Source organism: Mastigoproctus giganteus, chromosome 10 (genome assembly GCF_048544385.1).
Source record: "Mastigoproctus giganteus isolate SK-2022 chromosome 10, ASM4854438v1, whole genome shotgun sequence".
In the NCBI taxonomy this organism is placed as follows: Eukaryota; Metazoa; Arthropoda; class Arachnida; order Uropygi; family Thelyphonidae; genus Mastigoproctus; species Mastigoproctus giganteus.
Window position 1 is genome coordinate 185,475,213 of NC_143584.1, and position 17,736 is coordinate 185,492,948.

General features: G+C 36.4%; 1 protein-coding gene across 2 annotated transcripts in view; it reads right to left on the minus strand.

Moving 5' to 3' along the window:
* The window catches only part of Ostgamma (oligosaccharide transferase gamma subunit), a 92,768-nt gene that overhangs the window by 48,808 nt on the left and 26,224 nt on the right, over positions 1 to 17,736 (minus strand). For both annotated transcript variants that reach the window (XM_090383799.1, XM_090383798.1), the window contains exons 4-6: positions 7,240 to 7,322; positions 2,953 to 3,010; positions 1,785 to 1,925 (exon numbers count right to left, since the gene is read on the minus strand). In XM_090383799.1, coding sequence (XP_090239925.1) covers positions 1,785 to 1,925; positions 2,953 to 3,010; positions 7,240 to 7,322 — 282 coding nt within the window. The remainder of the gene's footprint in view (positions 1 to 1,784; positions 1,926 to 2,952; positions 3,011 to 7,239; positions 7,323 to 17,736) is intronic.

The window sequence follows — 17,736 nt, forward strand, 5'->3', positions numbered from 1 at the left end:
CTCCTTCAATTTATTTAAGAGTTAGCCAAAGTCACCCTAGGTCTACGTCAACCAGAACAGACCACTATCTGGCTCTAAGAGCAAGACAGAACCCTACGATGCCTTGTCATCAACTATCTTTTGAAATTGCTGTGGACACAAGTGAAAATATTTCCAAATGAACTGTGTTAAGAAGACTCAATTCAAGTGGACTCTATGATAGGAAGCCAGTGGTTTGTATCTCATTAACCCCAAATCACCGCAGAGCTCATCGAAACTGGTGCTATGAACATGTGACTTGGGGCCCTCCTGAAACTGCTTCCATAGTGCCAAAATGACAAGCCAATTAATTAAGCCAATTTGTCAACTCTGCCTGCGACTGCCCTGCTTCAAGTCATCTAATGGCCTGCCATCTTAAAGAATCATCAAAACGATGATGACTTGCCACCCTGAGTACTGGAGATGTGGCTATCCCACTGAGCAAGCCAAAAGATGTGAATGAAGTGATGTGGTGGCAACCCCCTTTTTATAGGCATGAATAATATGCATAACATGTGGCTCTGTAAGATCGATTTCTAGTGGATACTCGGAATTTGCATGCCAAGATGCCTATTATATCAAATATTCACCATTGGCAACACTGTTTACAATAAAATATTCAAGAAAAACATTTTGTTCGGTTAATTTTGTTGAGCTATGTAGTATTTTACTAGTTGTTCTAATGGCTGTGAGGCTGAACTACCAGTTCCTTTGTTTTTGATTGTTGTGGTTTGTATCTTGTAAGGATTGGCCATACAGTATAGACTCTTACTCTGAACACTAAAACATTAACAGCATTATTTCATAGAACAAATCCACATTAAGTATGGTAATTACTGGCATTTTCACCACATCATGTGATTCAAGTTTACCGCATAATGATTGTTCCAGAAGTATGTGCTTCTTATGTCATCAACAATGATCTAACAATGATCATCATCATAATGTACTAATAAACATTAGCTTACAAGATCCTCAGAACTATCTGAATAAATAAAATAAAAGTTGAAGATAATCTGGCATGAAAGTTAGTTACAAAAAAAAAAAATAAAATAATTAAAAATTGGAAGAAACTAGGAAAATTTAGGGTAGACTAAATAAACAAAAATTTGAACAACTCAGTGATTTTGATTTTTACCTGGGTAAACTTTTTAATGAAGATGGAAGATTACACATACAACAGAATGTTAAAAAGTAGCAAATTTCTGAAGCCTGCTAAACTAATTCATTTGGAGCAAAAGATAAATTATCCAAAAGACAAAATCAGCTTAAACACAGTTTTTAAGCTTAATTTGTGGAGTGAGAGCTCGGTAAGAATAATTGATCAAAAATTAGAATTTTAAGAAAAACAAACCAGATAAATTAAAAAATAATAATAATAATTAATTGGTTGGAAATTACAGGAAGCAGTAGTTATGTGAGAAAAATTTAAGATGAAAGTCTGGGTGATGAAATTTGTCTATGAAAAGAATCATCTGGAAGGGTTCTTTAATATCTAAGAAAGATCATTAAAAACTAATGATAAAGGAAGAACTGTTATTACTTGGAGATTTAAGAAGCAAGGTAAGAAATTACATTTACACAGCTATTTTAGAAAAATTTGGAGGAAAGGGATGGTGGATTTAATTAATATAATTATAAACTTCTCTGTAATTTTGCAACTAAATGATGAATATACCAAAACAAAAGGAATTCATTCTTTTACAATAATGTAATTCTAGAATAATAATAATAATAAAAAAAACCTTAAAGCAACTTTTACTTACCAAAGCAACTAGTCCCCATGAAGTCTTATTATACAGAAAATCCAAGTTGTTTCTCCTCATGTACAGCAAGGCACCAATAAGTGCAAACAAGATAACCAATGCAATTGTACCAGAATAGTTAGGTGGACGAAAAATTCGTATCTGAAGACAATGAAATTAAAACCATTAAAAAGTAAACTGAATATAAATATTAAGAGAAATACTATTATTAGGTTCTTTATTATAAATTGGTATATATTCTTTAAACATACAGAATGAATATAAATCTCATAGTATTATGTCAGTTAGCTACACTACTTCTTGAAACTTCAATGTTTATACCTCAGACTTTTCCTTTTTTCATTGACAGCATACAGCATTAACAATCTAAAGAAATCAAGATGCAATATTAATCAAGAATTTTTTAGGGACAGATTTTGGAAGTTCACAGGATGTTTACCTAAATACATTCTGGATAAAAGTGGTTAGGTAATGCAATACACACAAAATTGGAGAAAGATTATTATACTTGATTTATTAAGTTAAAAACATGACCTGTGTGAGCTGGTCAAAATCAGTGAACAGGAGTAACTCTCTGTTAACTCTAATTTGTTAAACAGTGCTAATTTCTATGGAAAAGAAATGAAATAAAATTGAGAATTTTATAATTTGGTTTGGTTTTTTTTTTAGGAGCATTAGCAACTAAGGCCATATTGCTCCGGGAATATGCGGTGGTCATTCCCTGACCTTTCCGCATCCTCCATATTTGGTCGGCACGGGCTCGAACCCCAGTCTAATCAAGAAGCATATGCTATGCACAGCTGCTCCTGCCCACCTGGCTACGGAAGCGCCTGAGAATTTTATAAATATAGTAAGCACAACAAACACCAATATAATACTATTTAAAGCAAAATAGCCTGCTATATGCAATGGTGATAGTTATGCCTAAAAGAAGTTCCTGCATAAAAGCACTGTGGAATTGGTTTAGAACAGCTAATGTACTACAAGTATTGAGTATGGCTGATGTCACGGGGCTATTACAATATTTTCTAACTAGTGAGCCATGGAAAAAGAGCCTTGCACAACCAAAGAACCTACTGGAAACTGCTTGTGAAACAATGCAATGCTAATAATATACATTCCATAAAAACATGCTGATTTCTTAAAGCTGTTTTAGTAAATTTCATACCTGAATATCAGTTCTCTCTCCAATCCATCTGGTTATTGTTTCAGCTGCAAATCCTATCCTATACAAAATGGTTTAAAAGAACATGTAAAATTTTGGGGTGATATAAGTGAAATTCGTAAAAATTATGTACATAATTTGAAGCAAAATAACTACATATCATTTAATTATTTAATAACTGGCATTTGTCCAAATTTTAAATTTTTTTGTAAATTTTAGACCAAAAAAAAAAAAAAAAAGAGAAAATACTACTATCATTTCCATATAAGTTTGCAACAGTTTCAATTTCTTTTTTCCACTTTTTATAATGACCAAAGTAATTATCCCAATGTGATTATTTTTAAGACATCTCATCTTGAGAGGAAAACAAATTTATAATGATAAATTTTATCAGAATATCAAAAATTCACAAAAGTTAAGTGTGCTCAATCTATAATCATTTGTAACTCCCTTACTTATATTTGGTATACCATGAGAATTGGCTTTTTTTTTAGTATTAATGAAAAGTTTATTTTTGAAACACTTCTTCTAAAGTGCAAGTGCAATTTAGTATTAAAACATTACAATTTAGGTTTACCATGCCAAGTAAGTCCATTAAATGTGCTTCTCAACTTTGATAATGTTATTTTAACACCGAAATATTTTAATACTAAATTATTAAGCTCTAACTTTAGAAAAGGCATTTTCTAAACTAAAAAGTTACTGTTGAGGAGTATAAAAAAGTTTTTTTTTTTGCATTTACCCTTAATTAATTCAGTTAGTTTTTAAGACATTAAAATTTTCTCTAAGAATACATAAAATTTTATTCACAATTTTAATTCCTTTTACTTTTTAAACCAGAGGTAATCTGACTGGCATAATGTTAACCCCAGCAAAAAATATAGTAATGACAATACAATAGCAAACAGGTCCATAAAATAATGATAAAATCTTTGTTGTTGTTGTTATTTGGTTTTTAGGAGCATTAGCAACTAAGACCATATTGCTCCGGGGATATGCAGTGGTCATTCCCTCACCTTTCTGCATCCTAAGTATTTGGTGGTCACGGGCTCGAACCCCAGTCTAATCAAGAAGCGTGTGCTACGCACTGCTGCTCCTGCCCACCTGGCTATAGAGGTGCCATATATAAAATCTTTGTATAACCATCAAAATGATAACATACACCTGTGACAAGTTTAGGTGTGACTGAATTGTGAAGCCATATTTTTGGACTTAATGTTTAGACTGCTGAATATGGCTGCATTGTGTTTCTGCTTATGATGGATAAACACCTTAGATCAGCCCAAATTTCATAAGTTTTTATCATCAAAAAATTATACTGAACTCATAAATATGATGGAAAATTCAAGATAGGCAATACTCTCCACTAATGTATAAGTACCTCTAATATTTAATTATATCAGGGAATTCATCACTTGATCTAATTACACAATGGAGTTCTTATGTATTAATGAGTGGCTTTAGTTTAAAAAAATTTTTGGTAACCTAATATTTTACCAGCAAGAAGATGTAGTAGTACTCTGGCATGCTTGGCTGTGAAGGAATTGTACAACGACGCTATTCATTTTCTCCCTCATTTTACAATAAAGAGTATTTATAGAAGCTTGTGATGCAAGAAAGCAAGTGTATGAGCTTATGTAGCATCAACCAAAAAAAAAAAAAAAAACACAACACTACCAATTTCACCCATCTGTTCCCTCTAAAAGTTTGTCTAGTTCCTCCTTCAATTTATTTAAGCTATCAACTTCCACAATGACAGATGGAAGTTTATTCCAACAATTAACCATGCTCTGGCTAAAGGCAAATTTCCACACATCTATTCTACAACTGTCTTTTCTCAATTTGAATTTAGGCTCCCTCAGGTTCGTAATCTGAGCAAGCAGAAGAATCCCATCAGAATTCAGCATGCTCAATCCATTCAAGGCCTTATACACCTCAATCAGATCACCTCGCAGGTGCCTAGTCTCCAACTGCTGCAATTTGCACAACTTAAGCCTTTCTAAGTAAGAGGATCCCTTCGTTCCCCTCATCAATCTTGCTGCCCTTCTCTGTACATGCTCAAGAAACTCTACATCCTTCCTAAAATGAGGCCTCCAGATCTGTACACAGTACTCAAGGTATGGCCTGACCATTACCTTATACAAAGGGATAATCACCTCCTTTTCCCTACTAGCAAAATTCCTGTATATGATTGACAATACCCCATGACCTGCTCTGGCAGCCTGTCTGAACTGCTCAGAAAACTCCATATCTGACTGCACAATTACTCCCAGGTCCTTTTCATTTCCTACACACCCTATGTGTAGTACTACACATTTGGTATGTTTCTCTGGGGTTACTTCTACTCATATGCAGTACATTGCATTTGTCAATGTTAAACTTCAGTTGCCACCTCTCAGCCCATCTGCCCAAATTTTCTAGATCCTGTTGCAGTAGCACACTGCCATTACTGTTATTAACAATCCTGCCAACCTTTGTATCATTTCCAAACTTCAACATTATGCCTGTATACTTTCATCAATATCATTGATAAATATACAAAACAATAGTGGGCCCAACACCGAACCCTGGAGGACTCCACTAATAACATAAGTCCACAAAGAGCAGCATCCACTGATTACCACTCTGTCTTTTCCCATTCAACCACCCTTTTATCCATTGTAACAACTTACCCTTAATACCATACTGCTCCAATTTGTATAGTATTCTTCTATGTGCAACAGTGTTAAATGCTTCCCCGAAATCCAAATATAAGATATCAAAATTATTTTTTGCATCCAGTTTCTTTATAACCAAACCATAGTATCCAATCAAATTTGTCTGACAAGACTTCCCCTTAACAAACCCATGCTGTGTCTGAATTATCACTGCAGTCTTGTCTAGATGATCCTGTAATGCGTCTTTAACCAGTGACTCCATTATTTTCCCCTTAGATCGTGTCACCCTTAGATCCTCCTTTGTGAATTGGGGATACATTTGCACATTTCCAGTCCGTGGGGGCTTCCCCTGAGTCCAAGGATGCTCTCATAATTAATGCAAAAGCTTTGTTTACTTCCTTTGCTGCCTCCTTTAATATAACTGGAAAAAATCAATCCACCCCAGGTGCCCTTCTTATGTTGAACTTCAACTATTTCTCCCCCACTTTGCTCTCAGTTATTATAAAATCATTAAGCACCCTGCTACAATTTGATAACCTTCTGGCATTTTCCTTCCTTAACTTCTCACGTGTGAATGTAGATGCAAAATCTCATTCAGATTATCAGCTACCTGAGAAGGATCATCAATAGTTGAACCATCAATATCAAGTGGACCAATCTGATTCATCCCCTTCCTTCTAGAGTTTATATAAGTAAAGAAGTCCTTGCTGTTTTTCTTAACATCCTTTGCCAAAGATTTCTCATAATCTGCCTTCGCTGGCTTAACCTCCTTTGTGACTTGATTACAGACTAGCTTATTTGCCACAGGCTTCTGTATCACCTGATAATTCATATACATCCCATGCATTTTTCTTCTCTGCCACGTTTCTCATTAGTTCATCTGACATCCATTTAGGCCTAAACCTCGAACAATATTTCTTAATCGGTATGTTTGCTGGTAAAAGACGAAACTACTAAATATCTGTTTACCAGCAAACAGATATTTAGTAGTATTTGTTGCTAAAAGGTTGGCTTACCTTAAATTTGAAAGAGTATTAGTTTTTTTTTAAAACTAGAGTCACTCCCTAAGAAGTAATTACCTAATAATGCAAACAAAACTCGTACATTTTTACCAGTTAATGAAAAAACTAAGGAATTTATTAATTTTTAATCTCAAATAGAAATTAAAAGTCAAATAAGTTATCAAATTTATATTTGATATTATATATTTGAGAAGTGCCTATTGGCATAACTCATATTGTATAAATAAGGTTTGTGACATTCAACTGTGTAGTTTGAAGTTTTTCATTTATCAAAAAAGTCCTATCCCACAGAAATCCCGGGAAACTCGGTTTTCAGCTCTCATTACCTCTAGGTACATATCTGCCCACCAATGAGCAGCCAAATAGCATTGAAACTGTGATGTCTTGGTGATGACACTCAACTGAGAATAATTAATAGTAGCCCTCTCTAAAAGAGGAAGTGTATTATTTATTCAAACTATGAGAGGAGGGCAAATCCTTGTGAAGGATTTCATAATATGAGATGTTATAATAATGATGTCTAAGTTACAAATGTTGGTATTTCTTAAAATTTAACTATGTAGTAATGATGCAATTGCACTAAACAATGTGTGATAAATAGAGCCAATTACCTCTGAATATCCATCTGATCAGCTTTCTTTGGTTTTCCTTTCTCTGGAAAATGAAGGAAAACAGGAGCAGAATTTTGGCCCAGCTATAAATGAAAAAAATGTTATAAATACTTGAAATAAGATGAGGGAAAATTATTTTATTAGATATGAACTTAAGAGCTCTCTCTCTCTCTCTTTCACATGCTTAACTGTATCTCCAGGAATTAAAACCAAGCAGCCTTATTAACTGTAGCCCTAACTCTTTAGTATTTGCATGGGTTTGCATCAATAACATGTATGGTTTGCAATTTTACATTTAGAAAGAACATTCCTAACCAACAGAATTCCCAGGTACCATCAAAAAAGTGTAATATCTGTTTTGGTAACAAATAGAATATTTTTAAATGCACAGAAAATGCTATTATAAAAGCATTTTTGGTTAGTCCTAGCACTTTTCGGAAATACCAATTATTTGGAAGCAAATGATGCAAGAAACTGAAGTAGCATTGCACTAAAAGCAACTTGGTTATGTGTTTATGTCCAGTTGTCAGGCATTAATTTTTTCAACATGTGCCCAAAATGTGACTATACAGCAACCAAAGTTTATAGAAAAACTTAAAATGTCTGCACTTAGCTTCTCACAAAAAGCAGTTTATATGTAGAAAACATGAGAAATTGTTTTATTCATTTGTTTACTTTACAGCTAGACTTTCAGAAAGAATTTTTTAGAAGTATGATAAATATTTTTCTTAGACAGCCTATTAAAATAAAATGGGTTTTCCAAAAAAATATATATTTGGAAGATTTTAGAAAAGATGTGAAAAACAAGTATCAGAAAGAAATATTTATAATTTAATTAATCTCAGAACAGAGAAAAATAAAACATGATCCAGGTAATCAAAAATGATAAAGGCAATGTAAAAGAGAAGAGAAAGACAGAAATTATTGAAATGGAAGGCATTTTGGATACTCTTACTCTTGTTGAGGTGTAAAAGGCCATGGGAAATAGAGTATGGAAAGGCAGCAGGTATAAATGAAATTGGACCTAAAATGCTGAAATGCTGTCTACAAAAATGTAGAAATTAAAAATCATATATCTTGACTTACAAGCACTTCCTGTCAAATGTAAAGGCCCATCACTTACTAACAAATAGAAATGAACTTACCTTTAAGTAGAATTCCATGGTCTGTCAACCATTAATCTTTAACTACAGAAAAGGCAATAGAGGAAATAGAGTATGGAAAGGCAGCAGGTATAAATGAAATTGGACCTAAAATGCTGAAATGCTGTCTACAAAAATGTAGAAATTAAAAATCATATATCTTGACTTACAAGCACTTCCTGTCAAATGTAAAGGCCCATCACTTACTAACAAATAGAAATGAACTTACCTTTAAGTAGAATTCCATGGTCTGTCAACCATTAATCTTTAACTACAGAAAAGGCAAGCAATATCAGTAAGTTCAAGAGAAGCATAACCATTGTGCTAATGCAGTAGGAAATCACTGGTTTGTTGGTTTATGGTGCACCAACATTTAGGCCACAACACACTGATATATTGTGGCCTAAATGTTGGAATTCTGGAATTCCAGAATTACCAAGGGTGTAGTAGTAGTGGCATGTGATGCAAGAAAGCAAGTGTATGAGCTTATGCAGCATCAGTCAAAAAAAAAAAAAAATCACACCATTGCCTCCAAATGCCTGTCCAGTTCCTCCTTATATTTATTCAACCTATCAACTTCCACAACGACAGATGAAAGTTTGTTCCAGCAATTAACCACCCGCTGGCTAAAGGCAAATTTCCGCACATCTATTCTACATCTGTCCTTTCTTAATTTTAATTTATGCCCCCTTAGGTTCGTAATCTGAACAAGTGGAAGGATCCCGTCAGAATTCAGCGTGCTCAACCCATTGAAGGCCTTATACACCTCAATCAGATCACTGCGCAGGTGTCTAGTCTCCAGCCACTGCAATTTTCAGAACTTAAGCCTCTCTTGGTAAGAGGATTCCTTCATTCCCCTCACCAATCTTGTTGTCCTTCTCTGTACACGCTCAAGTAAATCTACATCTTTCCTAAAATGAGGCCTCCAGACCTGTACGCAGTACTCAAGGCGTGGCCTCTCCATTGTCTTATACAGAGGGACAATCACCTCCTCCTCCCTGCTAGCAAAATTCCTATATATCATTGACAAAACCTCATGACCTGCCCTGGCAGCCTGTCTGCATTGCTCAGAAAACTTCATATCTGACTGCACAATTACTCCCAGGTCTTTTTCATTTTCTACCACCTTAAGTGTAGTACCACACAGTTGGTACGTTTCTCTGGGGTTACTTCTACCCATATGCAGTACTTTGCATTTGTCAAGGTTAAACTTCAGTTGCCACTTCTTAGCCCATCTGCCCAAATTATCTAGATCCTGTTGCAGTAGCACACTGCCATTACTGTCATTAACAACCCTGTCAACCTTTGTATCATCTGCAAACTTCGACATTAAGCCCGATATACCTTCATCAATATCATTGATAAATATACAAAACAACAGTGGACCCAACACCGAACCCTGTGGGACTCCACTAATAACATTAGTCCACGAAGAGCAGCACCCATTGATTACCACCCTCTGTCTTCTCCCACTTAACCATCCTTTTATCTATTGTAGCAACTTACCCTTAATACCATACTGCTCCAATTTGTATAGTATTCTTCTATGTGCAACAGTGTTAAATGCTTCCCCGAAATCCAAATATAAGATATCAAAATTATTTTTTGCATCCAGTTCCTTTGTAACCACATCATAATATCCTATCAAATTTGTCAGACAAGACTTTCAGAGAGAGAGAGAGAGAGAGAGAGAGAGAGAGAGAGAGAGATAATCTATAATGCCCTTCACGGTCAAAAAGCCAGGGGTTTACATTTTTACAGCCTCCCGAAACTTCCGGTTGTTGTTGTTGTTATGGGTGTTTAATGGCGCATAAACTACTATGGCTATAATGCGCCTATTCATTTTTTATATAGGGAAATCAAAAAATTTTTATAAAATCAGAAAAGATTTAAAAGTCCAATCTGCTTCAGAAAGTTGAAAAATTCAAAAATATTTGCCTTGTCACCAATGAGATTCTCTAAAGTTATTGGTTTATTAAGATTTACCAGTGATAGCAGGGTTGATGCTCTGTCTTGTCTATAGTAGGGGCAGTCAATGAGTGTGTTTAACAGTCAGATTTATATAGCAATGTGGACACTGTGGTGGATCGTCTCCTCTAAGTAAATAAAGATGGGTTAGATGGGTATGACCTATTCTTGCCCTTGATAGGACTACTTCTTCTCGTCTTGATGTACGGATACTGGAGCACCAATTTTTTGGATCGTGTTTAAATTGAAAGAATTTATTATTTGTTTGAGAGTGCCAGATTTTTGTCCATTCTGACAAGCATGCAGCTTGAATAGCTACTGCAAAGTCTGATGGCGGAACAGGGATATTAGTTAAGTCTAAGCTATTTGGATTTTTTGCGGCTTTATCAGCCAGTTCATTGCCCAAAATACCAGAATGGGCTGGAATCCAACAGAAGATGACCTGTTGACGGCGTTCTTCAATTTTTAGTAATATGTTTCGTATTTCTTCTATAACAGGGTGAACTTTATCTGAGAAATTACATAAAGCCATGATTGAACTAAGCGAATCGGTGTAAATAACTGATTTTAAAGATCGATCAGCACAGAGATTTTGTAAGGCCAGTTTAATTGCATATAATTCAGCTGAGAAGATACTGAATTCAGGTGGAAGGGATACTGAAATAACGGTATTCGGAAGCACTGCAGCTGCTCCAACGTTTGAATTTGATTTAGAGCCATCTGTATAAATTGGGGAAAAATCACTATATCTTTGAGTGTGAACTGCAAGAAGTTGTATAATATTAGATGCTTGTAAAATGTCTTTTCCCCATTGGCAGAGATAAGTGTCACAAGTCACCAGAGGAAGAGAAGCCCATGGTGGTTGACAGCAGGTTGCTACCTGTTGTACGGAATGAACGGAAAGATTCCAAACTTCCATCAGTTCAAGGAGACGAAGACCAGCTGGCTTTACTATGCTAGGTTTATTTCTGAAGAGGTTTTCTAGTGGTGGACTGAACAAATATGACTGAATCGGATGCGAGGCACAGCTTTGTATATTAACGGCATACTTTAGTAACAGTGTTTTTCTACGTAACGATAATGGGGGCTCATGAGCATCAATATAGAGACTATGTTTGGGCGACGTTCTAAAAGCACCAAGTGCAATCCTCAAAGCACTGTGTTGAATGGGGTCAAGCCAGCGTAATGCGCTCATTCTGGCAGAATCGTAGATGGGAGCTCCATAATCAAGGCGGGATCTGATTAATGACTTGTATAGCCGAAGCAGAGAAGTACGATCTGCACCCCATGTTTGGGCAGATAAAGCTCTGAGTATGTTTAACTTTTTTAGACATGAAGTCCGTACATTTTTAATATGATCTAGGAAATTTAACTTATTGTCAAGGGTTAATCCTACAAATCGGATGTTGCTGGTGACCGGGACAAAGACGTTAGAAATTTGAAGTTCAGGATCTGGATGAAGTTTGCGTTGTCTACAGAAATGGATGGCAACTGTTTTCTGTTGTGAGAGCCGATAGCCGTTGAGGCTCGCCCATTGTTGAATTTTGTTAAGTGATATCTGAAGCTGTCTTTCAATAGACCTCATGTTTTGAGAATGACAAGAGATGGAAAGGTCATCTGCATAAAGGTAAGTCTCAATTGTATTTGGAAGCTGCTTAGTAATAGAATCTATTCTCAGAGCAAAAAGAGTGGCACTCAGTACTGATCCCTGTGGAACACCTTCTTCCTGGATGAAAGTTGGGGAAAGGGCATGTTGATATCGAACTTGAAATGATCTAGTATGTAGAAAGTTCTGAATGAATATAGGAAGATTGCCTCGTAGTCCGAGAAAGTAAAGATCACTAAGTATACCATACCGCCAGGTGGTATCAAAAGCCTTCTCTATGTCTATTGAAACCATTACTAGATGTTCATGTTTGACAAAAGCATTACGGATGGCAAATTCGGCCTTGACCATAAGATCTAAGCATGATCTGTTTTGGCGAAAGCCATATTGACAATGGCTCATTAGATGTTCCGACTCAATGATCCAGACAAGTCTTCTGTGGATAATTTTCTCAAGGATTTTACTGAGGCAGCTTGAGAGAGATATGGGTCTATAGCTATTTGGGTTGGATGGATCTTTTCCAGGCTTCAGGAAAGCCAAAATTGTAGAGTGATGCCAAGATGCTGGAAAAACATTTTCTAAAAATATGCGATTGTAAAAGACCAGGAGGCAGCGCAGAGCTTTGTCATCAAGATGTTGTAGCATGACATAATAAATCCCATCTGGCCCAGCAGCACCATTGCGAGCTGTTCTAATGACATGTAAAAGTTCAGAATATTGCAGAGGTTTGTTATATGGGAGAAGACGGGTAGTTTGAAAATGAATAGCATGCTTTTCTTTAGTGTTTTTAATTCTTTGGAATGAGGTAGTATAGGCTGACATTGCTGAGATTTCTGCAAAAGTATTGCCTAAAGCATTGGCTATATCTACTGGATTAGAGAGATCTTTTCCATTCCAGGAGAAAATTGGAGAAGGTATGGTAGGAAACTTACCAGACAGCTGTCTAATTTTTTTCCATATTATTTTGGGATCGGTATTTCTGTGAAAAGTGGATGCAAAACGGGTCCAGGATTCTTTCTTTGCTTGTTTTTGTATGAAGCGTGCTTTTGCCCTTAATTTCTTATAATTAATGAGATTGACTGTGCTCGGACATTTCCGAAACAAATTCCAGGCTTTATTTTTTTGCTCTCTTTGCAGTGGTGCATTTATCATTCCACCAGTAATTATAATGCTTTCGGCCCGGCGGATTTGATATTGGTATTGTGTCTTTAGCCACATTTAGAAGATGCGACGTGATGTAATCTGTCACATCATCAATGTGCTGGAGGCGGATTTTTTCCTCATCGAGGTCAATTGATGATTGAAATTTTGCCCAGTCTGCTCGGCAAATTTCCACTTTCTGCAGGGTTGAATTGAAGGAGTCTTTGCTTTCAGAAAGTTGCATACTATTGGGAAGTGGTCACTGCCCATGGGATCGTTCATTACATACCACTCTATGGCTGGGACTAGTACTGGTGAACAAATTGAGAGATCTATTGCTGAGGTGTGTCCTGTTGGAAGCTGTACGTGTGTCGGTGCACCTGTATTGAGTATAGTGAGATTTAATGCATCCAAAAAACTTTCAATTAGTCGGCCTCGTCTATCCAATTTAGGAGAGCCCCATAATGGGTGGTGCCCGTTAAAGTCCCCTAATATACAGAGAGGTGGAGGTATCTGTACAAAGAGGTCTTCAAGATCTTTTAAAGAGTTAGTACAGTTTGGCGGTAGGTATATTGAGACTAGTGTTATTGCACTATGGAGAATTATACGAACAGCAACAGCTTCTATATTAGTTTGGAGTGGGATATGTTTAGTTGGGATCTTTGAATTTACTAGGATTGCCACACCACCATGGGCAGCGCTAGCAGTATTTCGATCTCTTCGATAAATGCAATAGTTCTTTATCGAAGGAGAAATTTGTGTGGTTAGGTAAGTTTCCTGTAAACAAAAGGCAACCGGAGAATATTGATTAATTAGGTATTGAATATCGTCTGTGTTTGAACGAAAGCCTCTGCAATTCCATTGTAAAATGCTGTGGGTCATTTTGGTTTAGTTGAGGATGATTCATCTGACTGTTTTTTGTTTGAGGAGGATTTTTTTCGGTCTCTTTTCGGGAAGGTAGGGCGACCGGTATCCATAGTATCGTTTGCGTGAAGTTCTAGTATTGGTTCTTCATGATCTGGGTTCACATCTACTTCCATACTACCAGTGGATGATTCAGGTTTATTGTTGTGTTTAGTAGTTTTCAGTTTTTCTTTGTCATGCGGGACTGTCCGAGTCTCAACTGGGATACTGATTGGAGTGTTGGTTGATTCACTGATTTTAATTTGATGTGTGTCTTTGACAGGGTTTGATAATGTGTTTTTAACCCAGTTAGCTAGAGATGTGCAGGGAGGTATGGATACATCTGTTTGAGCTGCTGTTGAATTAAAGCTTCGAGTGTGAGCTGCATATGAACGACTGGGCATGGTCGACATAACCTGTCTGCGTGCCTCGGGGTACGTAACTTTGTGCTCTATTTTATATTTTTGGATTTTCTTGCCCGTTTTCCACATTTCACAAGATTTGGAAAAGGCTGGATGACTTTCTTTGCAGTTGGGACAAATGGGACTTGAGGCTGAACAGTCTGTTTGTGTATGCTCCTTGGAACCACAGATTGGACAAATGGCATCACCTCTACATGCTTGTTGCGAATGTCCATATTTTTGGCATTTAAAGCAACGTAGAGGATTAGGTATGTAAGGCCGTATTCGGCAGTTTAAATAGCCAGCTTTTACTGAGGATGGCAAGTCTGGGGTGCTGAATGTTAAAATTATGGATCGGGTTGGAACAAGATTTCCATCTTTTTTGGTTTTTATACGTTTTGCACTAATTACTTTTTGATTGCCCAGTTCCTGTACTAATTCCTCTTCAGATACTGTAATCAGGTCCCACTCTGTGATGACACCTTTTGACGAGTTTAACGTATTGTGGGGAGTTATAGATACGGGTATCCCAGCAAAGGTTGTTGTTTTAAGCAGCCATTCTGAATGTTTTGAGGAGGCTGTTTCGATTAGGAGGTCTCCGGATTGCAGACGTTTAACCATTTTCGGTGTACCAGCAATGGATTCCAAAAATCTTTGGATGACAAATGGTGATAATTTGCCAACAGGCTGGTTGGAGAGCGAATGTATTACAAGGAAGTTTGGCATCTCATTGCTCTGCACTTCTCTTCGGAGCCTTTTTGGTTGGTTTAGGTCATCATCATTTGATATGTCTGGCCTTGAATTTGAAGGCTCTAGTGGTGGATAGTCATTTATATCCATCGTTACTCCTTTTCGCCCTGGAGGATAACTTTTCCCCCAGGTTACCGGCCCCGCCACGGGGAGGCAGGAGCAGTGCCGCTCGGAGGCCAAGCGGTTGAAGTGTTAGTTAATTAGTAAATATAAATAGAGGAAAATGTAAAGAAAGGTGTATTTCCTTCCTGTGTTCTACTTGTTACTTTTCAAGTATAGAACTGTTTTTAAAGTAAAACTGTTTATAAAAATGTGAACGTAAAATATAATTTCAATCGCTTATCAACAGCACTTTATAAATCGCAAGAATATAGCTTGGCCTCGAAATACGCTTGGCACCCGGGGCCGAAACTTCCGGGAAAATAGAACAATTAATTTATTTTCCCTTAACAAACCCATGCTGTGTCTGAATTATTGCTGCCGTCTTGTCTAGATGATCCTGCAATGCATCTTTAACCAGTGACTCCATTATTTTACCCGAAACAGACGTTAAACTAACTGGTCTGTAATTACTCGTGTCACCCTTCGATCCCCCTTTGTGAATTGGGGATACATTTGCACGTCTCCAGTCCGTGGGAACCTCCCGAGTCCAACGATGCTCTCATAATTATGGCTAAGGGTTTGCTTAGTTGGTTTGCCGTCTCCTTTAATATAACTGGATATATCCCATCCACCCAAGGTGCCTTTCTTATGTTTAACTTCAACAATTTCTCCTCTACTTTTCTCCTCCACTTTGCTCTCAGTTATAACAAAATCATTAAGTATCCTGCTACAATTTAATAACCTTCTGCCATTTTAAAACTTAATAATTCCTCATGTGTGACTGTAGATGCAAAATTCAGTTTGTTTGCTATCTGAGCAGGATCATCAACAGTCGAACCATCGATGTCAAGTGGACCAATCAGATTCATCCCCTTCCTTTTAGAGTTTCATCCCCTTCCTTGATTAGTGTCAAGACTACTAATCAGGATTTATAAGAGGCACAAACTAAAGGTTATAATGATATATGCACCAACATCGAACCATGATGATGAAGGGATTGAAGAAATGTACGCCAAAATTGAGACTTCTAGATGAACAGAAAACTGACTATACCATTGTTATGGGGGATTTCAATGCTAAGGTTGGAAAGAGACAAAACAGCACAGAAAGGTAAACTATAGGAAATTTTGGAATCGATGAAAGGAATGAAAGCCTTCTGAAATTTGCAGAATCTCAAGCAATGTCAGTAATGCACTTTTTTCAAGAAAAGGGTGAACAGAAGTGGACTTGGAAGAGCCCAAATGGAGTAACAACTAATGAAATTGACTTCATCCTTATTAACAGAAGATATATTGTGAATGATGTTACCATGCTGAACAAGGTAAATGTTGGAAGTGATCACAGAATGGTAAGATGCACACTTGATATAGATGTAAGAAAAGAAAGGAAAAAATTGATTCAAGTAAATAATATGACAGTCTATGAGATAACAGAAGAGAAAAAGCAGTATGTACTGGAACTTAAGAACAAGTTTGCAAACCTTTCTGGACCAAGATATAGACGAGGAATACAACTTTATGAAAGCGATAAAGCCCGAGAAACCTACATGTAAAAAGAAATCCAAAGTAAAAATTAGTCAAGAAACACTAGTCACAATGAACCAAAGACGACAAATGCAGAGCAAGATAAACTATATAATAGTTTATCTTGCTCTGTTTATCTTATTATATACCAAGTTATATATACTATATAACTTGGTATATAATAAGATACCAAGAGCCTTGGTATATTATTATATACCAAGTATACTGAGTTATGGAAAACCATTAGAAAGATACTCAGAGAGGACATAAGAAGATTTAACACAAGAAAAGTAGAACTTGCATTAAGGGAAAACAACAGACTTAAATCAGCAGTCATGAGCAGTTACACAGAAAGACAAATGATACTAAAATTGAAGAATAGCAATGGTGTACTTATAAATGGCAGAGAAGGCATAATTCAAATAGCAGAAGACTACTATAGAGAATTATACAAGGAGCAAGGGAATGATGCCAGCAATCACAATTTAGCAACACATACAACATACCTGATATCCTTTCTGATGAGGTAGAACATGCACTGAAGAAAATGAAGAATCAGAAAGCCCTGAGTGAAGATGAAGTTACTGTAGAGTTGTTAAAATTGGGAGGAAGAGACATGACACAGAAACTGGCAAGACTCTTCACAAAATACATTAGGAAAGGCGTGAAATAATGCAATAATAGTTTTGCTGCATAAGAAAGGAGATAAATCGGTAATTATTATATACCAATTAGCTTGTTGTCCCACAGCTACAAGTTGTTCACAAGGGTCATCACTAACAGATTAGAAAGAATACTTGATGAGAATCAACCGAAAGAACAAGCTGGCTTTAAGACAGGATTTTCAACTATAGATACCTTCACGTAACATCGCGGCTAATGGAGAAAGCAAATGAATATAAAATACCATTATGCTTGGCATTTGTGGATTATGCAAAAGGCATTTGACTTCATAGAGCATT